Below are 27,794 nucleotides of genomic sequence, written 5' to 3' on the forward strand. Positions count from 1 at the left end.
CGTCGGCGGGTGCACGGCACTGGCTTCCCGCCGGTACAGTCGCCGGGTTGTCCCATGATACGGCAGCGATCACTGGGTCCGATGACTGTATAGGGGCTTGCTTTCCCGTCGCAACATCGGTCGGTCGGCTCTCGATTGCGAGTAATTGGCTAGTTTGAACCCAGCTATGTACTCGGCAATCTTGTCCGGCCTCCGTTATGACGGATTCGAGGTCGTCCTCGCTATCCTCCGCCTCGATTTCAGCTAGCTTGGCGGCCGCTAGCTCTATTTTCAGTGCGGTGAGTTCGGCCCTGGCCTGTGCCAGGCGGCGTGCCCTTGAAGCGTGTTTAGTTGACGACGCTGTTTTGCTTCGGGCTCGCTCTTGCGTCGATTGTTCCGTTGCGGCGGCAGGTCGCTCCTCCGCAGCGGTGCAAGGCGCGGTTTCCCGAAGCGTAGCGGTGTGTGTCGCTGTGCTCTCGGCGATTGTTTCTTCGGTTGCTTCAGTTGTTCCGGTGACGGTCGCCGACGTCGCTGTAGCGGACGTCGCTGTCGCCGAAGTCGCTGTCGCCGAAGTCGCTGTCGCCGAGGTTGCTGTAACAGACGCTGATTCCGCCCGCCTCCCGGTGGACCTTGTAACCGGCATCCTTCCCGCTCACGTTAATCCGGCTCGAAGGACCAAAATGTGGGGCGTAGGATCGGCACAGGACGCCTTTCCGTCCCCACAATGAGTGCTGGATTGCGTGAGGGAAGTGGCAATGCCAATTAATAAGGCCCGGGAGGTTTTTATAACGTATATTCACTATTCACACGTAAAATGTTACAATGATCCGGCGGACACACAGTAGCGGCGTACGTTTTGCAGTGCGGCGTGAGCGGTGCAGTATGCACGTCGCTCTCTCCTTTTCTTGCACTGTTTTTTCCTGGCTGGAACACTTCAGGGCTTCTTGTTTTCTTCCTTTTCTTAACTCGAACTGAACTTGCTGGAACTCGAACTGTCGAATGCCAAAATTGCATTCGCTTATATATAACCCGGCTATCCCGTAGGAGAGCCGCCAAAAATAGAGCCTTTTTGCAGCCTCATTTTCACTTCCTAGCTATCACTATTTTATAAATAAAAGTTGGACCTCTGGAGTCCCCTATGCGAAATTTACACGGTTTTATAGATAAATCAATTACCTATAACTATACATAAAAATAATACGCCTATGTGCGATACGAAAAAGGTTATAACAATAAAACATAAGAAAATTGTCTACAGACGACGCACAAAGGCCTTAAAAACGCTATTTACTTTGATATGAACTTATATACAATACCCATGTTTACGGCATGGGGTAGGCAAAAGCAAAAACTATGTCTATGTAAAGTTTCTACACTGTCACTTCAATATCTCGGTCGTGAGATCGCTTTATAACGTACCACTAAAAAACAGTCACACACACGTGCGCGGGCGCATTGTCCGTCCCTCTCTGGGTGTGTCGTTTCGCTCGACACACCTACTGCGCATGCGTGAATGCGCTGTCTCGCTCTTTTCGTGTGTGCGTCCTGCACAGTAAGTATAAACAATTTGCCGGGCACAGCTGAATTCGCCACTTTACATAATTCTAGACTTACGATGCAAATCCGAAGTCAATACAAGGGATTGTAATTTCAAAGGCTTTCACAATCTGGCGATGAAAATTTTATTCCATAAGGAAATTTTGGTATGCTGTCTACTACGTAGGTCTATGGCTTCGAATTTTCACCTTTATTTGTGTGGACTATAATTATAGAATTTTTAACATATTGTACATAATATTTGTTAATGCATCATATTAATAATAATATTGGGTTAGAGGCTTGATGCTGAAGACAGTATTTCTGGACATTGTAAGATTCCTCATTTTGAATCCCAAACCACCAGTCGCTTGGGTTTTGATCTTCCTCATCGGAGGGTAATTAATTTTGTTAAATATTTTATATGTACCTATTTATATTTTAAGATATATAAAATGTAGAAAAATAAATTCAAATTAAGAGAAATATTATGTTAAATACACTACATACATTTAATATAGTAGATATTACAAAAAAATAGAATAACGAAGTATTATACGTTTAGGCCGATATTTTTTTTTGTATTAACACTAAGGTTAAATTCATGACCGATATTTTTTTTTTGTATTAAAACTGATCACGTCTGCGTGAAACCTAACTTTACTTCATATAAAGTCGTGTGTTCAATTGCTTTTTTTATTTCACATAAAACAGTGCCTTAATCTTCCCCGCAATACCTATAAAATATTAATCTAGCAGAATTTAATTAATTCTAACACCCACAAACACGATTTAATGTCCACGCGAACAACTCAAAGACAAACATCTGAACTAATGTATTATACTAAAGTTACTAACTGAAATAGGTTGCCAGATATAAGCGTCATGTAATGTGATAATGCCGTATTGTAGTTCGGTCAGAAAAATGGTCGACTCAATTAAGGCTGTATTGTGAATGTCGCCTACAAGGTTATCTGTAGAAAACTGAGACTAGCACTATATTATAAATAGCTTTTCGGCGCCGCCTGCGTTAAGATTTTTCGGGATCAAAATCCCGCTTTATTTTTCCCCGGGATGAAAAGTGCTTATACACGCTGGAGTAATGTAGTTTCCTGTTAGAAGAAGAATTTTCTAAATCGGATCAGTAGTTTCAGTTATTAGCTCCTACAAAACTAGAAATAAATTTAAACTTTATAATATTAGTATAGATAATTACACAGTCAATCTGACATTAGATCAGTCAATGATGGTAGAAGATTATATTTTTCTAATATATACATATTACAGTTAAACAGGAATCCATTGTGTTTATAATTGGAAAGAATAGTAATAAAAAACAGAAGAGGTGACTAGAGAAGAGTTATATAACATAAATCAGGAATGTTTAGAATTCCTTTTTGTGTTAGTGTTCATATTGAAAACTATTGAACGGATTTTTATAATAGAAGCAGAATATATGAAAATCAGATATGGAGAAAAGTTATCCACGCGTACGAAGTCGCAGGCAAAGTGATCTGATCCCGCCCTGTGGAATGGGGGCGTTTGGAGAATTCCACCACGGTATCCCCTGCCTGTCGTAAGAGGCGACTAATAGGGGCCACGAAGGGGGTCGTCGGCGGGTAGCAGGGGCTGTCCGCCCTAGTGCATTTCTGTGCATCTTTGCACATTTGTCGGTTAACCCCCGGGTTGGACGGCAGTGTGTGTAGTTGGCCTCACGCTGCCGTAGACGCCGAGGGCGTCCTTCGGTGCGCGGGGGCTTCTGAGCCCCCATAGGAGACGGGCCGCAAGGCGGCACCGCGCAGGGGCGGCTGCGGTCGCAGACTAGACATTTCAACGTCAGAGGAAGCCCGCAGCCGTCCCTAATGCGCCGAAGAGGGCCACCGCGGAGTTTTAGCTGGTAGGCCGTGCATAGGTTTAAGTTGTATATAGGGTTAGGGACTCGGCCCGGCGGTCGCCCGAAGGTCGTCATCAAATCCGGGCGGCTCAACGCCGGGCCGTAAGGCACGGTTACCCCAGCATAACCGCTCAGTCGCCCCCCACGAAGGCTGGGCGGTAGTAATAAGGGACTTTCTCCGCGATACCAAAAAAAAAAAAAAAAAAAACAAAAAAAAAAGGCAAAGTGATCTGATGCATAAATCTCTATGAATCTGACTCAATCATACCAGTCACTAATTGTTTGATTGAATTTAGAAGTACCTCGTGTTAATCACTATGAATGAAACTGACAAGCAATTAGGCCACCAGCATAATTAAATAGTAACTGAATTAAGAAACCAGTGACGTCCTTCGTGTGAAGTGTTGTGATTCAGACGTTTCGTGTAGTACGTACTACGAAATAAATGAGGGAGCGTTGCCCGTGAAACTAAAAAGTTGTATTAGACGATATATGGTTTCTATGAAGAAAGTTTTATTACCAAGGGGCCGTTCAAGTATTACGTAACGCAAGTTTTGAAGATTTTTCAGATGTGTAAGGTTAATCATAGTGAATTGTCTTCATATTTGTTTATATTGAATTGGCAGGCGATGTCAAAACATGTAACGACTTTGTTCCTGCGCCTGATCTCTCTTGCGTTATATCTGATTGTAGTTTCACCGGACTATGAGAGTGAAGGAACAGAGTGCCCTGTGAATTTTGCACATACTTGTGCATTATAATATTTCCTGCGCACCTGGCTGATTTGTTAAGATTGGCCGCCATGGCCGAAATCCGGCTAAGAGGGAATCAATCATATTGAATTACACCTACTACTACTGAAGTATTACTACACCCAATTTATACTGACTATAAAGAGGTCACTGTGAAATAACTTTGCTACGTTCCAAATTTCTAGTTATTGAGCGAATACATTTTCTTTAGCTTCCTAAATATCGCCAATTTATCATACATGGTCTGATTGTTTTTGACCCACTTCAATTAAAATACGAACGTAAATTGATTTAGGCTCACCAGATGTCGACAGTAATAGAGTGGTTGGACAACAAACTGACGTTATAACTTCACTGGTATCAATTAAAATGTATAAATTTTTTCCAGTATTACGTTGCATCGCCATATTGGAAAAAAATGGCGGCCTTTATTGAGTGATTGGTAAAAGTATCAGCTCTTTTGATACTGCCAGTCTTATCCTCAAACGAAAACAAACTTATAGATAAATTTAACTTACTATATTTGAGAAATAGATGTTCATTGGCTCAGTAATAACACTGGATATAATGCCAGCTATAAATAAATAGAATACTTGAAAGAAAATATTGACCAATGGGAGACGTGAGCTTGAACAATTGCAATATAGCGCGCTGTTTAATATTTTCACGCTGCGTTTCGAGGATCTGATATTAAAGAAAGATTGAAGTGCTCTTGAATTGTTTCTTTGACAAACTAGGTATTGCTCGCGACTCTGTCTGCATGGGGATTCGTTTTTGGAATAAAAGTCAATGTTAAAATACAGCTGAGCGTCTAAACCTTTATGCGTGATTAACAAAGTTTGCTAGTTTCATTATGCCTCCTGCCCGCCTGTTGGTAAGCGATACAATCGCCCATGAACAATAGAACCATACCATCCAACACCTTGAATTACAAAGTATTGTTTGCTATTTCACTGCGCTCGCCATCCTGAGACGTGAGATGTTAAATCTTACTATGTCCAGTATTTACACTGGCTACAATGTCCTTCAGACCGGAACTCAACAGTTACTACACACTTCTGCTTAGCGGCAGAAATAGACATTGCAGTGGTACCTACCCATGCAGACTCACACATATGAGAACTACCACCAGGAAATACATACTGCCTACATGTATTGTCGATTTTCGCCCCCCAAAACACTGAATACGACCACGCAATCTAATGAATAATACAATCTGGCAACTGAAGTCGGTAGCTCCGATTGTACAATTTTCAGACGGTGTTTACCTTTCACGACAGACCGCCATGTTTTGACATTCGGAATAATTATCTCCAGTAAGCGTTATTAATTGTCTCTTGGGCGCTTTACCCACCGCTCCGTCTTGACAATCCTACAGTAAATATGAATGTTTAGGTTTGGAAGTAAACTGTTTTTATACAGCAGTGTCTCCACGATTTCGTTGATATTTTAGGTATGTGCTGAAATTTCCAGCATGTAGGTTTAATTTAGTAGAACAAATTTGTGTGTTGCTGATAACTAGAGTTAATTCAAAATACTATTCAATGACTATCTTTTATAAAGTTGATACATACCAATCAGCCATAAGTATCATAGCAATCTCGCAACAGAATACTCTCAGCGAGAGATCACGGTCGAACTAGATATTACTTACCTATTTTGTACAGTCAGCTACAAAAAATATCTGTATATCTAGCGGCCATTGCCTGTATAGGTTTTGCCTCTGACCTTTTTTAGATCTCAATGCAAACGATTTGATAAATTTTAGTTTTTGAGGTCCCAAAACCTAGAGCCTGCGGAATTATGTCAGTCATGCCATTTAATAATAACGCCACTGTGTATAATTCATGAACAACTCAAGGTCAATGAGTTTGAAGATACGATCCTTCTTGTTAAACCTAGCCAAGTTATATCCACAAACAGTCTTTGAAAATACGATTGCTGCAATTCGAAAACTTAATACTATGCATCAATTAAAATCTCATTATCTTCTCCGCCCTTTCTTAACCGGACTGTCGATGTTATAGTGAATAATTAGATTGCGTTCTCGAATATTCGAAACGTTTAGAATTTGATTAATTAAGAAAATATTAAATGTAATTTTTCTCCACCAATTAATTATAGGTAAATTCGAAGGGAGAATCGTAAATGTGTCGCGCTCCGGGTTCATCCGAAGTATACTAGGTTTCAGAGGCCGGCATAATAGGGTACTCACTTTTGATCTTTACTATTATCAAATATTTACATAATATAAATTATAACACAGAAGGAATTATTAAAATCCGGTAAAAAATCAACAAGTTATAAGTCTTTGAATTTCGGTAGAAGGGGTAATTAAGAAGAAACAGAAAAGAGACGAAATACCCACATGTGGCGTCATAGGGAATTATGACGCGAGTGGAAGAAAGAGATGAAGCGATTTCCCCACATCGCGCCCCCTTCTGCACGTTACAATGTTTTAAATATGAATTACTCGCTCATTCTTTAACCTATTTTTATGCAGTTTTCACAGGAGTGCTTCTTTTTCGTATCATTAACCATTACATGTCGACTGATAAGTCATCTCTTATCAGACACCAACTGGACCCCATTCCGCTTAACATCAAGTGAGGCCGGGTCACTTTGTCGTGGCCGCATAGACAAAGATTTTAAAGTCATAATTCATTTCGTAAAAGCGTACATAAATGAAGGCATTTTTGACATGAGTAAGACCCTCACGACCCTCGTCTATCACGAGCCTTATATCTTTTGTATTATTATTTTTCGTTAATACCAAGCTTTAAGACCAGTGACAGATCACACGTGATTTATTCGACTTTTTTAGATTAAAAGTAACAGTCAAACTCTCTTTGAAATATGCGTAGAAATTGTTTTGCGATTTCATCGGAGTGGTGTCTTTGATTTATAGAAAGTGTAATTTATTATACAGATGTTTTTTTTTTCAACATATGCCAGTTGGTTGGTATCGCAGTTTTGCGAAAATATATCTTAAAATTATAGTTCATTTTCTATTGTCAATGAGGTTGACAGAGTTTAAAAGTAACTCAACTTGTCTGAACAATGACTTATTTACCTATCCTTGTTAAATTATCTCATGCCCAGTAACTAACGCATTAGTAAAAGCCACCTTCATCATGAAAGTAATAGTTAAAGTAAAAGCCATGTCAGCCAGGTGATCACAATTCATAGTATCACGCCTTCATCCTATAGGGGTAGGCAGAGGCTATGGATCACTTTGTACGATCCTGGCATACTTCTCGCGCTTCCTCCACCTTCATTAATCTTTTCATTCATTCCCTCCGGTTCCGGGTACTTTTGACCCAGCCATTACTACGCCTTCGCCTTATAAACCTTCTTTGTCAGTCTCTTATCATCCATCCTCTCCAAATGCTCAAACCACCTTATCAATCAAATCAATCACAATTCAAATGTCCCAAATTAGACAAAACTAACAACATATTTTATAGTAAATTAAGCAATTGACATAAAGAAACATATATCAACAGCACTTACCAAACAAAAGGAGTAATAGATCGCTCAAAGCCAAACTGAACAGATAATAGTTAGTCGCCGTATGCATCGCAGGATGTCGAATGATGACCACGCACACCGCCACGTTCCCCACCACGCCAGTCGCGAAGATCACCAGCAACAGCACCGATATCGGTATGATCTTCTGCAGAGGCAATCGCCGGGGCCCCATCATGATCCACAGCATCTCATCTTCAGAACAGTCGAAGAACGAGAGGTTCGTGCAACGGTGGTTTAGGTCCGCGATGGTTTCGTTGGTTCGCAGGAATTCTGCCATTTTCGGTTTTATTTACTGCAAATAAAAGCTAGTGTTATATGACAGATACTATGGTAGACAGATCTTCACTCTTTTCTACTTCTATTGTAATATATTTCCAACGAGAAATGTATTCTCGTCATTGAAGTTAATTATACCATGGTATTAACTATCTATATTACAAAATTAACTCAAAGTCGGAAGCAAACACAATCAATGAACATCGGAAATGATCTCATGCCGTCAATTAACAAAGCTTATTGACTTCGGACAGCTGCTCGTTAATCTAAAATCAATATCGTATTTTGGTATACAATTAATAAGTTCAAATAATTTTGTTCTGTTGTTTCAAGAGGACTTATACCTGAGATAACGTCATGCAGGTATTTTACGTGTTTTCCATTGAAGACATTACTTATAAAATTATAATTTATGCGCTCCGTCCCATGATATGACAAGGGACCGAGATGAACCATTCGTTCGTTTGCACGCATATGCAAAAAAAAGCAATCTTGCATTCAAATTTGATATTATTCATTCAATATCTTTGAATTTTCACCCTTCAAAACCCAAGTAAGATTTCAATTTTGTTTTAAAACATGTTTACGAATCCGATAAAAAATTTAAATGTAATATGAAAACCTTTAATTTTCAACCAGAATTTTTAATCAAAAGAATTTACGCGCAACGTTTCATTACAAATAATAAAAATGTCTACAGCCCCATCCACTGATATTATACAGAGATGAAGTTTATGAGTTTGAGGGGATTCATCTCCGAAACTATTAAATGATTAATTCCAAAGATTGTTACATGAGCGTTACTCAATCTCTAAATTCAATTCAACATATTGAGATTTGAATTGATGACTTCAAAGAATATATATATTTATATTTGTTATTTAAAAAATCCGGCTACAATTGTTACAATACTTTATTTACAATAATAGAAATACAATTTGCGTAACTTTTGGTTGCAAAATGTTATAAGGCGGATATTACTAAACGAATGAAACAGACATTAATGCTATCGAGCATTTTCATGAATTATTTATTGACATTGAGTGGGATATCTATTCATTGTAGCAACACATATAGTCTAAGAGCCCGTGAACCCCAGACCTTCGTTATTTTATAAAAGCTGAAAGTTTGTCAACGCACGCTCCCAACACAGGTAACAACGATGGCCCATTATGAAGTTTGGGCTACAGTGGCTTTGGCAGGTACACGGTACTAAAGATGTGCACACCCGTAATTGTAAAATGATAGATATGTCCCCGTGGACAGAATAGGGCCCCCTTATATCTTTTCTTACGAGAGAAAATCGCCTTATTGTTTAATGATTTCTTATGCTTACGCGAAAAGGGGGAGAAAACTAAAATATTAAAACCGCGATAAAATCCGAAAAATACTTTAATTTTAATGGCCTTATTGCTGCCATCGTTTGGAGTGTGAGTCGAACGATGTTGGTTTCACCGTTCTTACGGCCCAATATCGACACTCGGGAGTATAGCATCATCCGAGCGAGTATTGGACCGAGTCTCTAACCCCTGTATACCGTATACCGGCATACTAACTATATGTATGTTCCATACGCATGCCAAAAAACGGTTTTTCTATACGCCATTTTATTTCATCATTATTTATATCACCCTCACACCCGCTACTGCAACTTCTATAAGCCAGGATCAGCAGCGGCACGCATTTTATGAGGCGCTAATGCTAGGTGAGTTTAAGGAAACGCCAATATTTTCGACATTTTCGTTCGACATATATGTCTATTGATTGCCTTTATGGTGTATTAGTGTTGCGATACCACTCCCATGAGTAGGTCTCGGGTTCAATCCCCGAGTTGGGTAAAGTAAAATTGCGTTTTACTGCGAAATACTGATAGCCACGTCTCCTGTGACATGGGAAGAAATACGCATGGCATATGAGCATACTAGTTGCGCCTCTGCCCACCTCATTGGCGATGAACGTGAGTGAGTGCGTGATGAATGTTTGCAACGTTACAATTACCACCCAGACGTGATGCGAGTTGAGGAGGAACGTGACAATCAATTTAAAACAGACAGCAATGACGAAAATATTTCAATAGGTACAAACGTAAGTTGAACCCGTATTCTCAAGGGAATAAGGCAACGATGAATTCTGCTTCTATAAGAATTTGTGTTCCAAAACTCATGTTGGAATCCGTAGATACTAAAATAAAACTAGTTTTCGGATTTTATAGCGGTTTTTATATTATAATTTTTTCCCGAAGTTTCGAAGACTTTGCAGCCTTCATGGTCAAAGTTGGAACAAGGACAAGGGGTCGAAGACAAGGCTGCAAACACTTCAAAACGTTGGGAGAACACAAAATTATTAAAACCGCGAAAAAATCCGAAAAATCATCGTTATATATGTACTACGTACTAGATTCGGCGTTCCTAACATTCACTGTGTTCAACGGAATTGAACTGGAATCCATTCATTTAGTTTAGTATGGTCAATATTAACTAGCTTGTAGTTGTGTACGGAGTGGCGCTCATGATAATAGAATTCGAGTCTAAGTGTAAACCTGGATTTGAATAAAAAATATTAGCCAAATAAGTAAAATTATTTGTTGTTCAAGTGAATAAATAGGTTCAGATTTTAAACAAATAGTTTATATGGACGCTCGTGTCTATAAAATATACGTCAATGCGAAAAATAGTTTAATTTTAATGTCTAACATTCGCGTAACATAAGTAACTATCACTTACCTTAATTTACCCATGAAGCTATAACCACATCTTTCAAATGCTATATCAATAATATTTCTACGAACCTTATCGATTCTGCATCTAAATTATTATGTCTGACGCAAAATAAATGAGTTTGTATATCTTAATGAATAACAGGGCGTCACAGAGCTTAAAGCTGTTTACAATTAATGACCATCTCTATGGCAGTGTTTCTTAATGTTTTCAATAGACATTTCATTTCAAGTCATTTAACATAATAATATGTGCCTAGACCATTATCTATCTATGACCATCATATTCTAATGGCAGCGTGGACTGGAGCTTAGGATTGAAACACACATTTTCATTCATTATTTTATTTCTCGGTAAGGAGTAAATGTAGCCAGTAAGTATATCATTAGGGATATTAAGGCCGTCATAATTAATGCAAGTTTATTTTGCTTTGAAGTGCGATATGAATGGAGACGCTGACAAATAATGGTTTACTAACCATTCTTAAGACAGATATTTTGAAAATTCTTTAAATAATGGGAAGTTACACTACTCTTGAATGCTAAAGGCTACTTTATATCCCGGGAAAATCTTTGTAGCGCGGGCGAAGCCGCGGCAGAAGCTAGTATTTCAATACATTATACAGTCTTACTTATAAAAATTTCGCAAAACTATGCTTAGTTTAAACACAAATTTACTCGATCAGCTGTAAATCAAAACCCGCCATTTTGCCATAAGATTTAAACTAGGAAACCGGTGATATTTTTCACAACATTTAAGCAATTCTTAACCACCTCTTAACCCTAAAACAAGTTTATAAGTAAGACTGATGTCTACTTAAGGTTTTTCTCGAACATGAGATTGGTTCATTAATGCGGTCCTATGATGTAACGTGTTATGTTTCATTGCGAACGCATTCAAGTACTTTATAATTATAATTATTAATGTATTTTGTGCATGGGCGGTAAAGTTGCTAATAATAATAATATAATAATATCAGCCCTGTATTTTTATACTTGCCCACTGCTGAGCACGGGCCTCCTCTACTACTGAGAGGGATAAGGCATTAGTCCACCACGCTGGCCAAGTGCGGATTGGTAGACTTCACACACTTTCGAAATTCCCATAGAGAACTTCTCAGATGTGCAGCTTTCCTCACGATGTTTTCCTTCACCGTTAAAGAGAACGATAATTTACAAAGAATACACACATGATTTTTAGAAAAGTCAGAGGTGTGTGCCCTTGGGATTTGAACCTGCGGACATTCGTCTCGGCAGTCCGTTCCACACCCAACTAGGCTATCGCCGCTTCAAAGCTGCTAACCATCAAAAAATTGGCTCAACCAGCTCTTTGGCTCAAGCACCAGACTTGGCTCCTTTCTACGATCAGCAACTATTCTTATATCAACCTCAAGGCCTTAAAATCTATAAGATTGTACACTCGTAACCCACCCGTGTTATGTGTGTTATCTTTGTAAAATTTGGAATGATATACTTACTGTATGCTAATTTCCTTTAATGTGATGAGGTGTGTTACATGGTAGTTATGAACTGAGTATGAACTGAAATTTACATTTGTGTGACAGAAAAACAGTGCACTGGGTGATTCAGTTTTGAAGCAATCGTGTTAGACAACTCACTGTTGCTAGCTATAGGATCCGTTATTCAAACCCAGGAACTTACAGTTAACAGTCCATATGCTCTACCACAATATTAAGTCTATCTGTCTGCTCCAAGACCTATCACAGCTGCTAACTATCCTTTATAAACCCCGAGGCAATTCTTGTGCGCTCGGTCTGCACAACGAATGCACGTCCATGCACGAGGGGACATTTGTTGCGGCCCTAGGCACACAGTTAAGTGTATATGCCTCTTGGTTGCCAAGCTCACATTGAGCTCTATAAGGGTTCACGAACATCTCCCTTTCTTCTCCCCACCGCCCATCCTAAGATTGTTCATTCTGCTTCCTCAACTCCTCCATCCATATCTTTCTAATCTTCCTCTAGGATCTTGCAGTCACTAAGCTTTTCTAGGGAGATTTCAGTATCTCATTCGCGGATTTCTCCCGGTGTTGATTGCGGGGTCCGATACCCTGTATCTATTATCTCTACTGCCCAAACCCTGTTACTGCCCTGTCAATCATTAATTACGGAGCGTAGTAATGCTATACATGTTATATAGTAGCATTAAACATGCTAATGAGATCTGACGGCGCGTGTTAAGACATCAACTAATTAAGATACATTGTTAGAGGTATTAGTAAATGAAAGCGATTATTTCGAACTAATTAAAATTACAAGTATGATATAGATTCCGAACGTGGTTCTGGTTGATTTTTATAAGATAAATGTACTCAAAACATTGACGTATATTCTATAGACACGAACTTCCATAATATGAACTGTTTGTTCAAAATCTGAATTAAAATGGCAACCAAAACGTCACTGTTATAACCTATTTATTCACTTGAACAACAAATAATTCTACTTATTTGACTAATATTTTTTATTCACATCCAGGTTTACACTTAAACTCAAGTTCACAAAAGCTGTCAATATTGACCATACTAAAGTCAGTTTGAATGGATTGCAGTTCAATTTACTTGAACACGGTGATAGTTCAGAATGCCAAATCTAGTACGTGGTACATATATCGATGACTCAAAACAAAATAAAATATACCTTGTTTACTCAAGAATAACATAGCTTTTTATGAGTACAAGATATTTTGTTATCCGCAGTTTCAGATTATCCTTCTCACAATTCACAAAGTTCACCTCTTTAACTTTTTGTAGAGTAATTTTTGAGAGTTGTCGCTTATGTCTTTTTTAGGGATAAAATAACATAAGTATAAAATGATGATCCCGAAAATGTTCTGTCCATGTACCACATTACATCATAATTCTTTTCAATACATTGCCTAGTTTCTGCGTTTACTCCACAAGCTTCTAAACGTTTTGCTTTTCATAAAAATATTACTAAGATATTATTCATTTCATAAATATCTTTATACAATACTAGTATTGAAATATATATGGTTTGTTAAAATCACCGGGTTCTGAGGTAATTTTTTTTTGAATATCCGTCGAATCAATAACCTCCTCCTTTATTTGAAGTCGGTTAAAAGTTTAATAGTCTACGTCTCTGCTACCCTCCAAGGGATGAGGCGTGAGTGTAGTATCTAGAACCGTTTCAAATATGTGTAAATTGTTTTAGGTATAACAATAAAGTATGTATTGCCTATAAGAGATATATTTGACTGAACTCCTTTGGGAAATCATGCAAAGTTGGGAATATATACGACGTCACGATAGATGAATCAAATCAACCTATCATTATGTCGCATTTTCAATATATAATGTTTGTTACTAAATGTAACAATAACGTTTTGATCCAGCGACGGTGTTCAGAACTATGCTCCGTGAGCGCCTAGGATCGATTCCTATGTAGGGTAAACATACTGGTGGAGGTATTCAAGTTAAAAATATATCATCTTTTTTATGATATACAAGACAGTTATGCCTGATAAGATTTGTCCTTAGGAGGTAAGTTTCCGATACCCTAAACTTCTAGTAAAGAAAATATACCAAATGCGTATTTCAAAAACAAATAAACTTGGATCTTATATATAATTCTCATTACTGTAATGGCATGACTACAAATGTACTTTGACAACATTTCTTTCAAAGCTTTTCTTTTTAACGAATTAAAAGTTTTCCAATGGCTACTTCTTTGAAGGACTGGAAACTCATATTAAACATTTTCAGTAATGGTCGTAGTCTGGAAACCTAAATAAAAATTCTTAGTAAGTATAACAAGACACTGTGAGCTCATTTTGCGTAGATTGGACCACCAACAGCTATAAATTTAAAAAGTTGTATATTTGTAAAATGTAGGTAAATATTGTAACTTTGACTTTGCGGATGAACAACACCTCAGTCCTCTCGTGACCACGAAGGCTGCAAAGTCTTCGAAACGTCGGAAGAAAACTAAAATTGTTAAAACCGCGATAAAATCCGAAAGATAGTTTAATTTTAATACGTATAACTAGGGTTTGTTCGCGGCTCTCCTCAAGTAGAAGTCCCACCTCGGGAGAAAGTAGCTTGTAACCCTCAAGCATAGAATCGAAGCATAAATTCCAGAGATTAGCATTTCCAACTTTATTATCTTACTAATAAAATATGTAGATGTTTGTAAATGTTTGAATGGTTGTATATAAAAAACACTGATACAAAAACATTCCGAATGACTTTTAACATGGACAGTCCAAGTCCTGGACTTACATGAACAGCATCACACCTATTCCCCTTTCAGGGGTAAACAGAGGTGTAACCTCAAATTTCGCCAGCTATGTTAGGCCCATTAATAAGGGGAGAGATTTACTAATTAATAATGTTACCTCTGTTTCATATACTGTTCCACTGCTGTGCACGGGCCTCCTCTATTACTGAGAGGGATTAAGCCTTAGTCAACCACGGCCTAGTGCGAATTGGCACACTTCACATACTCTCCAAATTCTTATAGAGAATTTCTCAGGTATGCAGGTTTCCTCGCAATGTTTCCTCTATTACCATTTACCGAGCACATTTCCAGACTCCGAGCTATACTGATTACCATACAGGCTCCCTATCCCGGAAGTATACACAATGGGACTTTGCCTCCTAGCATTTTCACGCGTATGGGGCGGCGAGCAACACTGTGTTATTATATTTTCCTTCTCTCATTGAACGACGGAGAAACGAACATGATTTTTTAGAGACAATTGATAGGTCGGTGAAGGATAAAAGTTATTTTTTGTCTCTGAACAATGTGCGATTCTTTTGGAATCCGTACGTAATAATGTTCAGAGAAAATTAGGAGAATAAGAGATTTTACGCGGTAGGGATTGGAAAAAAAATGTTTGTGAATTTAATTATATAGATATTATTAACGGAATCCTTGAAGTAAATATTATGTACACTATTTATTTAGGGACCTCCAACGAAGGACACACGACATATAATAAACGCAATGGTATAGCATTTTTACTATTAACAGTATAATGTGCTTCTTTAATTATAAGAGACCACGAGATGCCAATTTTAATATTTGGACAATGGCAAAAAATGTATGTATGTATAATACATATGTGACTGCCTTAGTGGCGTAGCTATTTTGCACGTGTGGCATAACACCGCTCTGGAGTCGCGGGATCGAATCCCGTGCAGGGTAGTGACATTGAGTTTTCTGTTCAGCATCAGCCCGGAATATAAAATTTGTGACTGATATAGCGATAAGCTCGCTCACTATCACATCATGGGACAAAGTCATCATTATCATGGTTTTTATGTATATATAAATTATAAAAAAATCTATACTCTTTCTGTACTAATATATATTATATAAAGCTGAAGAGTTTGTTTGTTTCAAATCGCTAATTTCAGGAACTACTATTTTGAATTGAAAAAATATTTTAGTGTTGGATAGCCAATTTATCGAGTAAGATAGGTTATATACAATCACGTTATGACCAATAGGAGCGGAGCATCAGTGAAAAATGTTGCAAAAATGGGGAAAAATTATTCCCTTAGGGACGTACCGTTGAGTGCGCTGCGTCACGGTTAAACTTACACAAGTATGTATGATGGAGATGTTCCTCGTAAGAAACTTGGTAAAAAATATGTTATAAAACAAAATCCTCAGCCGCATCTGTCTGTCTATTAACGGAATTTCGATGAAATTTTGTTTGGAGATAGTTTGAGATCCAGGGAAGGAGTTAGGCTACTTTCTATCATGGAAAAATATAAAACAGTACTTTAATCACGGAAACCTTTATACCGGAAAATCTTTTCAGGCGGACAGAGTCGCAAGCAAAAGATAATCACTTAATATGCACCGATTACTCTAACAAATACAAATAATAACGTAACTGGTATGATTAGTAACAGCATTGAATTAACGAAGGAATTTTCCCAATCGGTTTAGTTCTGGAGCCCGTTCGAACAACAAAATTTACTCTTTTCAATGTAAAATAAAGCTCGAAATCGGATAATTATTGAATAATGCGAAATAGAATATATCGACATTATCTTCAATGGTATAGGCAGAGAATACAGCCCCTGTTTGCTAAACAAATTTCATTTCATATTGTTATAGTAAAGAAATTTTAAACCGGATCGACTATAAAAAATTAAATTCAAATAAATTTTAATTGACTCGAAATCAATTCGAGGTATCATAGATATATTAAGAAAAGACAATAAACATAAAAAAAACATTCCACTGTACTTCAATAATAAATTTAAATGCATAAAATATATTTAAATAAAAGTTACTCCCAATACAATAATATATTACCTACCTCGTCAATATATCAGCCATAAACTTATAAACAACTTCTACAGCCATCATACACAGCACTTTTGCGTGTTATTTGAAATACTTGATTTCGCGGGTGTCAGTGGGCGGGCGGCGTCCGAGGCCCTCCACAGCGCGTGCAAGACTACGCTTAAAGCTCAGTTTAAAAGCTCGCGGTCGCTCGGACAGTAACACTCACATGGTTCAACATTGAATTAAATTTTTTTTTAATTCGGACTCAATTAATTGGAACTGAAATTATGTTTTTTATTTGCTTCTGTGTTTCTGTATGAAAAGGGATTAATTACATTTTCAGAATCCGTCTTTTCAGTTGGTTGTCAATTTTCGATCTTTGTTTACCTCCATGTGGAAGTATTTGCCATGTGTTTAAAGTTTAGTGAAAAAAAGTCAAACAAAATATTGGTCCGGGTATTGAACCCTGAACTTTGCCTCGCCGCCGATGTACAGGGCACTAAACCAAGAAGGCTTTACATAGCTCATTCGATAAAGTTTAAACTTATGAACTTTTAGTATTTTATGGTATATGAATGCTGGATACGCTCATCAGGACAGTGTGCGCTTCCTCTAACGTGACAGGATATAATATATTTAATATCCGCCTGGATACCGACCACTGCACATAAGGTGTTAAAACCCGATATAGTGGCCCACGTCAGTGCGTTCCGGGATCAGCCTATATATATCCCGTTCCAACAGGCCGGCATAATTGTATCGACTGCAAAGGGGTAATCATCTATCCTCAGTTGATATTCTATTGGACCCCACTCCACTCACCATCAGGAGAAGTGGGATCATTTTGCCGTGCCCTATAAAAAAGTCTACCTACTAAAGTTAATTTCTCGTTACAGTTATCTTGATAAAACAGTGGCATATGGAACTCAAAAGGCCCTGTCTACCCACACGGGATAAACGCGTGAGTATCTATGTACATAATATGTGTATATGTATGAGACCGAGTGGGTGGGTACAATATTGACTCTGCTGAAAATGTGACCCTAAACTTTATAGGAACTGGGTGATATTTTTCTAAGACTGGAAAATAAGGGAGCGAGTCGTCTTAGTAATCATCACTTAACGCCCACCGAATGAAAAACCATGCTACCCACTTGAAGTAAATATTAGGTGTTTAACTACTTTCTTATTAAATTTAAAGCTGTAATACAGGTGAATCAACAGCAAGGGCGCAGCGAACAGTTGCGGGCGCGTAATGTTTTGTCCGCGAAGGGGGCTGTCAACATTTTGTACACTCTTGTACACACACACACATACGTCATGCATTTATCCCCGAAGGGGTGTGTAGAGGCACAACCAGGGCACCCACTTTTCACCAAGTGTGTTCCGTCCCATCAAATAATCGCCCTACGCAAATATCAATGCCCGACCCAGAATTCACACCTAGGACCTCAGAGCGCGTATGCGCATATCAGTACAACTAAGCCACCGAGGCAGTCTCTTATGCAAATAGTACCTTGTAGTCATTACGAACTTTTCTTCAGGTGAAACTGATAATATATACTTGTGTAAGTATTCACATATTAATTTATTTTGTATCAGGTGTGAGTCTTAAAATTAACGCCTTTGCAACTAGAAATTAAACGTTTTAGAATCGGTTTTATTCGTTTTGGAATATCATTAATAGTAGTCGGTCTCTTCCAGTCGATTACTTAAACATGGATGCTCCCTAATTCATTGTTATATGACCTTTCATTTTCGTTTTCTACATCATTGTAATAATAAAGTTTTGGAATCCAATATTTTGGTGACTAATACTATCGCATAGAAAAGCAACGTATCTTAAGGCGTGTCATAATAATATCGATGGTTAAAGGGCTAATTGGCTTAAGCGATATATTTTTTCTAATAATTTTAACCAACATAAAAAAACATAGAAAAAAGAGATGATTTTAAATGTATGAAAATTAGTATCGCAAAAAAAGGTCGCTGAGTCTGTCTTTCAACTTTCGATATAATATACGAATACTGTAGTAGTTACTGAAATCCCAACCTACTCTCCATTCCTAATCTCCATTAATGCCGACAGCAGGCCTTATTATACTTTAAGTCCTATATTTTGTTGGCTCCTAGCTAAACTATAGTATCTGTAAATCAGACGCTGATTACGAATTAACGCTGTTATGGTGTCGAATTTATAAAAGAAAATTAGTAGACTAGTAGTAGAAACGTTACAAAATGGAGTCCTTAAAGTTGAGCGTGAAGAAGCAATGAGCTGGCTGGAATAATTGTGACCATCATTAGGGAAACTTTCGTCTCTTGTCCGTTGAATTTTTTTGTACTTCGTTTCACTCAATACCAGATGTAGTGAAGTCAGTTCGTCAAGCCCTCAATAAGAAAAAAAAAACATTAATACATAGACCAGCTCTTTAAACAAATAGTACCAACAGAGTTCAGACTTTGAAAATACAAGACCTCCAATAATCTTGGGCTTGTTATCCTTTGGCACTAGATTTGAAGCTTAAAATAATACGTATTTCTTCAAATAAAGTTTCGTTGTAAATAGAAATTTTCAACGTTTTTAGCTTTACGTTATTTAGGTACTGTTTATTACCAAACTCATTAAAAAGAGGCAATAAACGAAGATTTTTTTACTTAGGAGCCATCGATTTCGTATTAATCACACTGGCTATATTGTCCTTCAAAATAGAACACAACATTGCGTGCAAACTTTTACGTGACTGCAATATAAAGAAAGCGATAACGCCTAGCAAGACAGCCTCTATTTAGACAAAACCAGCTATAACTAATAATACTGGTACATGATTAAATGCGTTGTATTATTACTGTCACTCCTAAATAGGGATAATATAATATCCCTACTTTACCGCAAATTGGTTTGAAATAATTATTTTGTAAAAGTGGTTTAATTAGTATTGCATTGAGCTCAAAGGGACTGTGGCGAGAGCTTATTAAAAATATTTAATTTTCATCAAAGCTGAACCACTGCGGTATGCACTTTTTATGTTATTCGACTGGCCAGTTAGATTGGATAATGATTTCCTATGTTTACGCGAATTTTAGATATCGAAATAAAATTTTATTCTATTTTATTTCGTTTATATTATGATTTTGTCACGGAGTACTGAGGAGTAGGTATTCCGAAAAATCAACTTTACAATATTTAGCTACATTTTACAAATATAAATTTGTTTTATATAAGAAAATAGTTTTATTTCGACATAGTTAAGGTTCCAAATACAGACAATAATATGAGTTAAACAGTCTCACTTTTAGTGAGCGCTGTGGATTTTAGCAATTTTTAATAAATTATGCGTTTTAGTTTTGAAAATTTTAATTGTTACTTAATTATGTTTACCGTCCCGTCCCGTCGTCTTCTTGCATTCGTAAGGGCCGTCCAAGTATTACGTAACACAATTTGGGGGAAGGGGGGTTCTTGTAAAACGTTACGGCGTGTTACATGTGGGGACGGGGGTTTCAAAAATCTTCAAAAATTGCGTTACGTAATACTTCAACGTCCCTATGGCGATAAAACATAAACACCTACGAAGTCATAATCTTAAAGTAAATATTATTTGTCTTAAAAATTTTATATTTGTAACGCAGCAAAAACACATAAACTACCTTCGCTATTCGTACGTTTTAAATTACAAAGAATATACACAAATTAGGAACAAGCATAAACAAAATTAAAACAATAGTACCTTATTTCAAAGATAAAACAATGGCTTTGTTTGTATCTGTTAATTACATACAATAAAGGCCTGTAAATTGAATATTGAATTACATTTAGATTTCTTCCTCCAAAAATCTGCCTTACACATGTTAAACAAAAAATAGTGGAAAGTAAACGTTTTTAAACAAATATTCTGTAGATAGATGAATCCCATTTCGAGAAAAACATTTCTAGAATACAGATTTTCGTATAAAGTGCTAGTAGTTCCATTACAATAGAAATATCGGTAGAAATAAACGGAGTAATTTCTTGGGCGTGCATTTTAGTAAATGGGCCAATTACAGCGGTTCTTGTTATCGGAAAAGAAGCTTAAGACTGTATATTTTTGAAATATCCATTGTAGTTTCGAGGGTAATGCGGGTAAGAAAGTGCCTACTTATTAACTTAAAAATCCTTTTTCTTTTAACAAGACTCTTGAGAATACCATAAAGACAAATGTACTTTTTTAACGTGATGAAATTGCATATATTTTGTATTTCCTAGCTCTGCTGAGTGTATTTGAGTTGACGTTTGTAAAATTATTGAATTGTTGCAATATTTCTTGGTTATATAAATATATATCTACACTTATTGAATTTCTGCAATACTTCATTTTAATAATCATATTTATAAGTAGATTCGATAATGTTACTTTTGACATGATAGCGAAAATAATTTCCTATGTTTACGCGAATGACATTAAAAGAAAAGTTCTTGCCGGATATTTTCGCGGTTAGAGTAAAACAAAACATAAAAACCGGAAATATATACTTTAATTAGTATTTTTTACAATGTTAGTGAACTTGCATTGACATCTGTTCAGCCATCAAGTAATGCGCAAAAAAATTAACTCTCATTTCTAGGTCTTAGGTAATTAAAATGTGTGTTGGTAATATTTCTTATACTATAATGTGCTATTAATGCATAATCTGCATTTTACATTATGTATTTCAAGATTGGGATGTTAGCGCTCACTATACATTGTTTTGACGTATCATAAGTACAACTTTGTTCGCCTACGTGATAAATAAAGTATTTTTTTTACTTGGGAAGCCCCACATTCAGCAGTGGACAGATACAGGCTGATTGATTGATTTCAAATTATTAACTTAAATAATTTGAAATCAATCAATCAAACTAAAATTGTTTCTGAAGGAGGGAATACAGATAGGAGCTATCGCATACTCGGAGATATTACTTTTAATGTCTGCTACAGCACCGTCAGGTGCTTCACACACAATATGTTCTATACCACTAAGTTTTCTCTCTTCGAACTTGGCAAAGTCTTCTGTGTATAATTGATAGGTAGTAGGATCATCTATGAACTGCCAGGTGAACTGCGGAAGATTGAGAACAATTCCAGCAGATTGTAAAAATCCGATGCCTAGTAACGTCTTATTGTTTCTCGATTCAGGTAGAATGATAAAGGAAGTGGGTATAGTCCGTCCACATAGATTAACGTTCACTAGGACAACCATCACAGTCTGCCTTTTTGGTATGCCATCAGCCAGGCTTAGTTCTACCTCTTCATGTGTAAAGGCGAAACCGCGCTCCAGGAGCCGCTGGTATAGGTTGTATGAGGCTAAGCTAGTTTTAGCACAAGTATCAACATGTGCATAGCCGTCGACGCCTCCAATATTTAAAAATACAACAGGCCGTGATCGTAAACTGGATCGTTAAGAGCACAAAAACTGACACTTTCATGCTTTGTTTTTGTTATCGTTTTCCCTGCACAGGATGGGCAGTTGGTTCGAACGACGCCAGGAGCACCGCAGCCATAACAAGTTACTTTGGGAAGCGAGGGTGATGGTGCCTGAGTCCCTTGAGTGAGCGGGGTATGTTTGTTTTCAGTGACCTTTTCAGCTCTGTGTTTCTTCCGGCACACTTCGGCTGTGTGTCCAAGATTTTTACAAAAACTACATTTTACTTTAATTCTTGGGGTGTGTCCAACGTCTGACAACTTATGGGTTAAAGCTGGTCTCACTTTTTCTTTAAGGACACTCTCAACTCCTCTAGCAAGTTCTAATAGCTGGTCAAACGGTGTTATTGTGTTTCGAGGGATCTTGTAACGACTGCCTCGGTGGCGTAGTTGTACTGCATGCGCGGTACGGCAGCGCTCTGAGGTCCTGGGTTCGAATCCCGCGTCGGGCAAAGTGATATTTGGGTTTTTCTGCTCAGTATCAGCCCGGAGTCTGGTCTGGTCCTATCACATCATGGGACGGAACACACTTGGCGAAAAGTGGGTGCCATGGTTGCGCCTCTGCATACCCCTTCGGGGATAAAATGCGTGATGTTGTGTGTGTTGTGTTGTCACGAATTGCCCAACGCAAAAGCATATCATATCGAGCTGTTGATTTTCCGGGTGCTTAGGTTCTGGCAACTGAGCAAATAACAACCTCCTTTTAGCGATAAAGCATTCTGTTGTTTCAACATCCAGCTGCTTAACACTGTATAAATCTTGATATATTAAGTATGATGGCTTCTTGGGTGCGTACTTATTACGCATTTTGGTTTCGAAATCGTTAAATGAAGTCACCGTATCTTTTACTCCCAGCCACCAGTCTCCTGCCTCATTTTGGAGAAGCATTGGCATTCCTTTTATGACATCGCTGTCTTTGATTCCTTCCTGTTCTTTGTATATTCGAACTGCGGACAAGAATGATTCTACCGATTCAGTGTCTTCAATGCCACTGAAACGGGCGGTACACTGGACCAGGGTTTTCTTTTTGCTGTCGATAATACTTTCTAGAAGTTCTTTCTGTTGTTGCCGCTGCTCTGCCAGCCACAGTTTGAATTGTTCATCTGTCAGGGCCATTTTGCTGGGGGTAAGTTTGCTTTGGAGGTACGTAGTAGATCGCCCTGAGCGAGTGACGTAGCCTTCAGGATTACACGCTTATCTCTCTGCCAGTGTGGATTGCCTTCCCGACTTAAGTATCTTCAGCAGGAATAAACTTCGAGCCGCGAGTTGGGCGCCAGACGTAATGAGATGAATTGGTGCAGAAGAGGATGAGGTTGATGACTGTTGATGATGGGCAAGGCGGCAAGAATAAAAACTCCACTAACACAGAGTGTTGTGTCCCACCTGGAAGCACATACTCTATATATTATAATTCTCTTTGGCAAACCCCTAGCCGTTAGTACTGGAAATAGTCCCACGGAGTGGAAGCTGATTCCCAAATAAAGTGAAAGTGAAATTAATAACACAAGATAGTGCAGTGTAATTCCCTTCTTAAACTAACAAATAATGCTTCCAGAGGTCATGTTTCGCCGGAGAATCTTGACATCGCAATGTATAAATTACTCGTTCCGTTGTAGCGCCATCTCTTGACGATGGGATGGAACAAGTGTTATTTCCGATGTGTTACACAATATAAATATTATATAGGATAAGGAACCAAGAAACTTGTACAACCACATAAGTAGCTGAAAAAATTCATAACACATCGTTTATACACGTAAGTTTAATTGAAATGTGTTTTTATGTGAAAAAAATTGCTTTTATTATGCATGGATAAAAGTTTATTTTTGGGAAGAACATATAAGTATAAACAATCTGAAGTTCTGAACTTGTTTAGATACTTTGCGGGTGACTGTATATATTCTAAGGTATATACTTAACCGCAATCTCGTGTATGAACGACCTACTTTACTATCTTATTTTATTTTATGAAGTACCCACTTCCAGCTATATTTATATGATAGCTCGTTCGTGATATTATGCAACAGTTTCCTAGAAAGCAATATAAAATTTGATTTATTGTATATTCCTGTAAAACGTTGCCTCTGCAAAATCTTGACTTCGACGTATTTCGTCACAAATACGAATATTCCGCGCGAGTTTGCATTCAAGTTTTGATTACTTGCTTTGACTTTTGTGTGCTATACTTTAGAATATTCTGGAAGTTCGATGATCTGTATAGGGAAACAGGTGTAACACGGCTAATATGAATAGTTGTATATGGGAAAAGCTAGTTTATGCGATACTAGCTAGTCCTACTAGTCCCGTTCCCGTGGGTACCGATAAAAAGTATCCTATGTCCGTCTCCTGGTTCTAAGCTACCTCTCCACCAATTTTCAGTCAAATCGGTTCATCCGTTCTTGAGTTATAAATAGTGTAACTAACACCACTTTCTTTAATATATATATATATAGATTAAACAGTAAATTTTCGCGGTAAATATCACGTTAAAGCCCTGAAGCTGATGTTTTAAATAGAACTCTATAGGAGCTTTTTGTATACATGTCACAAGTGCTTTATTTGTGACGTAAGTGAGTGGATCAAGCGTTTTCATGCGAGTTATGTATGGGGTCATGTTACTCCGTTAAATTTTTGGCAGGAAGGGGTTTTAGTAGGCAGCAGCTTGCATATTCGTTTGTATGTGTGTAACAATGAACGATATGTAAGAATTAACCACAGGTGATCGGTTTTGATAAGAATACAGATTAATTACTACAGGGATCTCATTTGCGATTAAGGTAACGTGTAAACCGCAATGGTGTAACTTTTTAGGAAGAAGCAAATACTTATAAAACATTTAGAGGCATGTTGGCGACATACTCACCTACATTATAAAATATAGTAGGATATTCGTATCTGCACGGATAGCACCACACATTACGTTTCTCGAGATCGTCCTGTGTATTGAGTGTATAGAAACTTTCCCGCCCTCACACCTACCACTACAACTCCTGTAAGCCAGGATCAGCAGTGGCACGCATTTTATAACACCGAGTGGTGAAGCTCGGCGAGTCTCAGGGAAAACTAATATGTCATTATCCCACAACGAAATTAATCAAACAGAAAGATAGGGAGGAGTTGGAAATGTTAATTGTCCACTTCCCTCCATAGCAAAGCATATAATGTATATCTGGCTACAAAGTCATAAAGCATAATTATGTCGACAGGCGTCGGGTAATCTTCCAGCCGACTCTATTTCGACCCTGCTCCAATCAATTGCTATTAATAAATCAATAAAAAATGAAATGTTTTATTCATCACGTAGGCGAACATAGTTGCACTTATGATAAGTCAAGGTACATGAGAATATTTAATTATTACTTTATTAAATTAGTTTATATAAACAAAGACAATTTATATTGAAAATAAAATAAATGAACATGATGAAAATATAGTAAACAAAGAAGCCAGCTCGGGCTGGCAGAAAAGAAAAATAAAATGATGTATATGTATGTAATTTTAAATAAACAATCAGGGAGAAACGCGTCGCGATCCTCACCGGTGAGGACAATAAAAGCCCTAACCTAGCTAATTGCTATTGGGCGCGGTGGGGTCTCTTACCCGTGACCAAATAACGGCTTGGCCGGGTATTTATGTACTCTTACAGACAACTCTTACTTAGCAGCAAAATGACGAATAAAACCGCTTACCTCTTCCATTTTGTGTCGGTCGAAAAAGAAACTCGCGCTCTCACGAACCTCCTTTATATGGTAATCTCCTATCCCTCACTTCGTCCTCTACTTGAACCGTCTGAATATATCAGAATCGTTAATGAGTCTAATTAATATTTAATTTATCTTACCTTTTATTTTGAGGCTCCTTCTGATGAGTTAGGTCCTCAGGTCAGCCAGTGTTCGTTGAAGTGGGATGGGGATTGGAAAAAAAAATAGATGTTTTATTTAAAATCAGTTAACATTTAGGGTAAGTTTCACTATATCTGAGTAAATTAAAAATTAATATATTCTATTTGGATTCTGACTAGCCATTAGTTCCACTGTAATGTAATTTAGATAATTATTGTCAGTAATCTGTTTAGTGTATCTTTATAAATAAATAAATAAATAAATAGTAATTGTTTAATATAGGGCCAAATACAAAAATCAAATACTAATATATAAAACTAAAGAGTTTGTTTCTTTGAACGCGCTAATCTCAAGAACTAATTAACAGATTTTGAAAATTTCTTCACTAATAGCAAATTACATAAATCCTGAGTGCTAGCTACATTTTATCCCCAAAAACCTTAATAATTTGTAGTTTACGTAAATTTTAGACGTTGAAATAAAACTATTTTGTGGATATTATCTCTTTTTTATACTCAATGACCACGAAGGTAAAGCCTTCGAAACTTCGAAAGAAAACTATAATATAAAAACCACAATAATACAAAAGAGTTTTATTTCGATCCCGGAAGACCTTTTTCACGTAGGCGAAGCCGCGAGCAAAAGTTATTTCTTAATAAATGGTAACAAAACAGTGCATTCAGCAATTTTATACGATCATTAACTAGAACACTGAAACAGGCCCTTAGAAATACTCTTAATCTTGGCAAACTCAAAGTGGAAGCTTTAAAACCTGCATTGCACGAGAGTTCTTTACGTGATGTCGGAGAAAGTTCGTAAGAATGTTTGTTAGAATTAATCGCGGAAACGCCTGAAGAGCTCAGCATATAGAGTAGCCATGGCCTGCTTTAATATATATTATACTGCACATCAGTGGCGGAGGGTATATATAACCTTGTTCTTGCCGACTTCCTTCTCATATAATAATAATAATAATAAATAAGTACACACCCACTAATGTCCTGGAAAACACAGAAGTTAAAATTTACTGGGACCGCACAATCATCACCGACAAAACAATCCACTTCAACAGGCCTGACATAACAATTTTCCATAAACCCAGTAAAACTGTTTATCTCGCAGATATAGCAATTTGTAACACCCACAACATCGTAACTACACACAATGAAAAAATAGCAAAATATACGGACCTAGCAATAGAACTCAAGACACAATGGAACGCAACTACAGTTAAAACTTTACCCATAGTAATTTCTTCCACCGGCGTCATACCTAAGTCACTCCATGCTAGTCTCTGCACCCTCAATATTCACAAATTTACCTTCATCCTTCTACAGAAAACCGTAATTCTAAGTACATGCCGCATAGTCAGAAAATTTCTATCTCTTTCGTAATTATTTTCATATGCACTTGGCTTAGGCCCGTGCTAACCGTACCTCCGGATAGGAGAGATTTAAATAATAATAATAATAATAATAATAATATCAGCCCTGTATTATATACTGTCCCACTGTTGGACACGGGCCTCCTCTATTACTGAGAGGGA

At 37.4% G+C, this 27,794-nt stretch overlaps 1 protein-coding gene across 1 annotated transcript in view; it reads right to left on the reverse strand.

Annotated features, from left to right (window-relative positions):
• Positions 1-26,331, reverse strand: part of LOC115451748 (neuropeptides capa receptor) — a 73,064-nt gene extending 46,733 nt beyond the window's left edge. The window contains exons 1-2 of the mRNA XM_030180123.2: positions 26,248-26,331; positions 7,675-7,984 (exon numbers count right to left, since the gene is read on the reverse strand). Of these exons, the coding sequence (XP_030035983.1) occupies positions 7,675-7,969 (295 nt within the window). The 5' untranslated portion in view covers positions 7,970-7,984; positions 26,248-26,331. The remainder of the gene's footprint in view (positions 1-7,674; positions 7,985-26,247) is intronic.
• Positions 26,332-27,794: the final 1,463 nt, after the last annotated feature.

This window comes from Manduca sexta, chromosome 7, assembly GCF_014839805.1.
Source record: "Manduca sexta isolate Smith_Timp_Sample1 chromosome 7, JHU_Msex_v1.0, whole genome shotgun sequence".
NCBI classification, from domain to species: Eukaryota; Metazoa; Arthropoda; class Insecta; order Lepidoptera; family Sphingidae; genus Manduca; species Manduca sexta.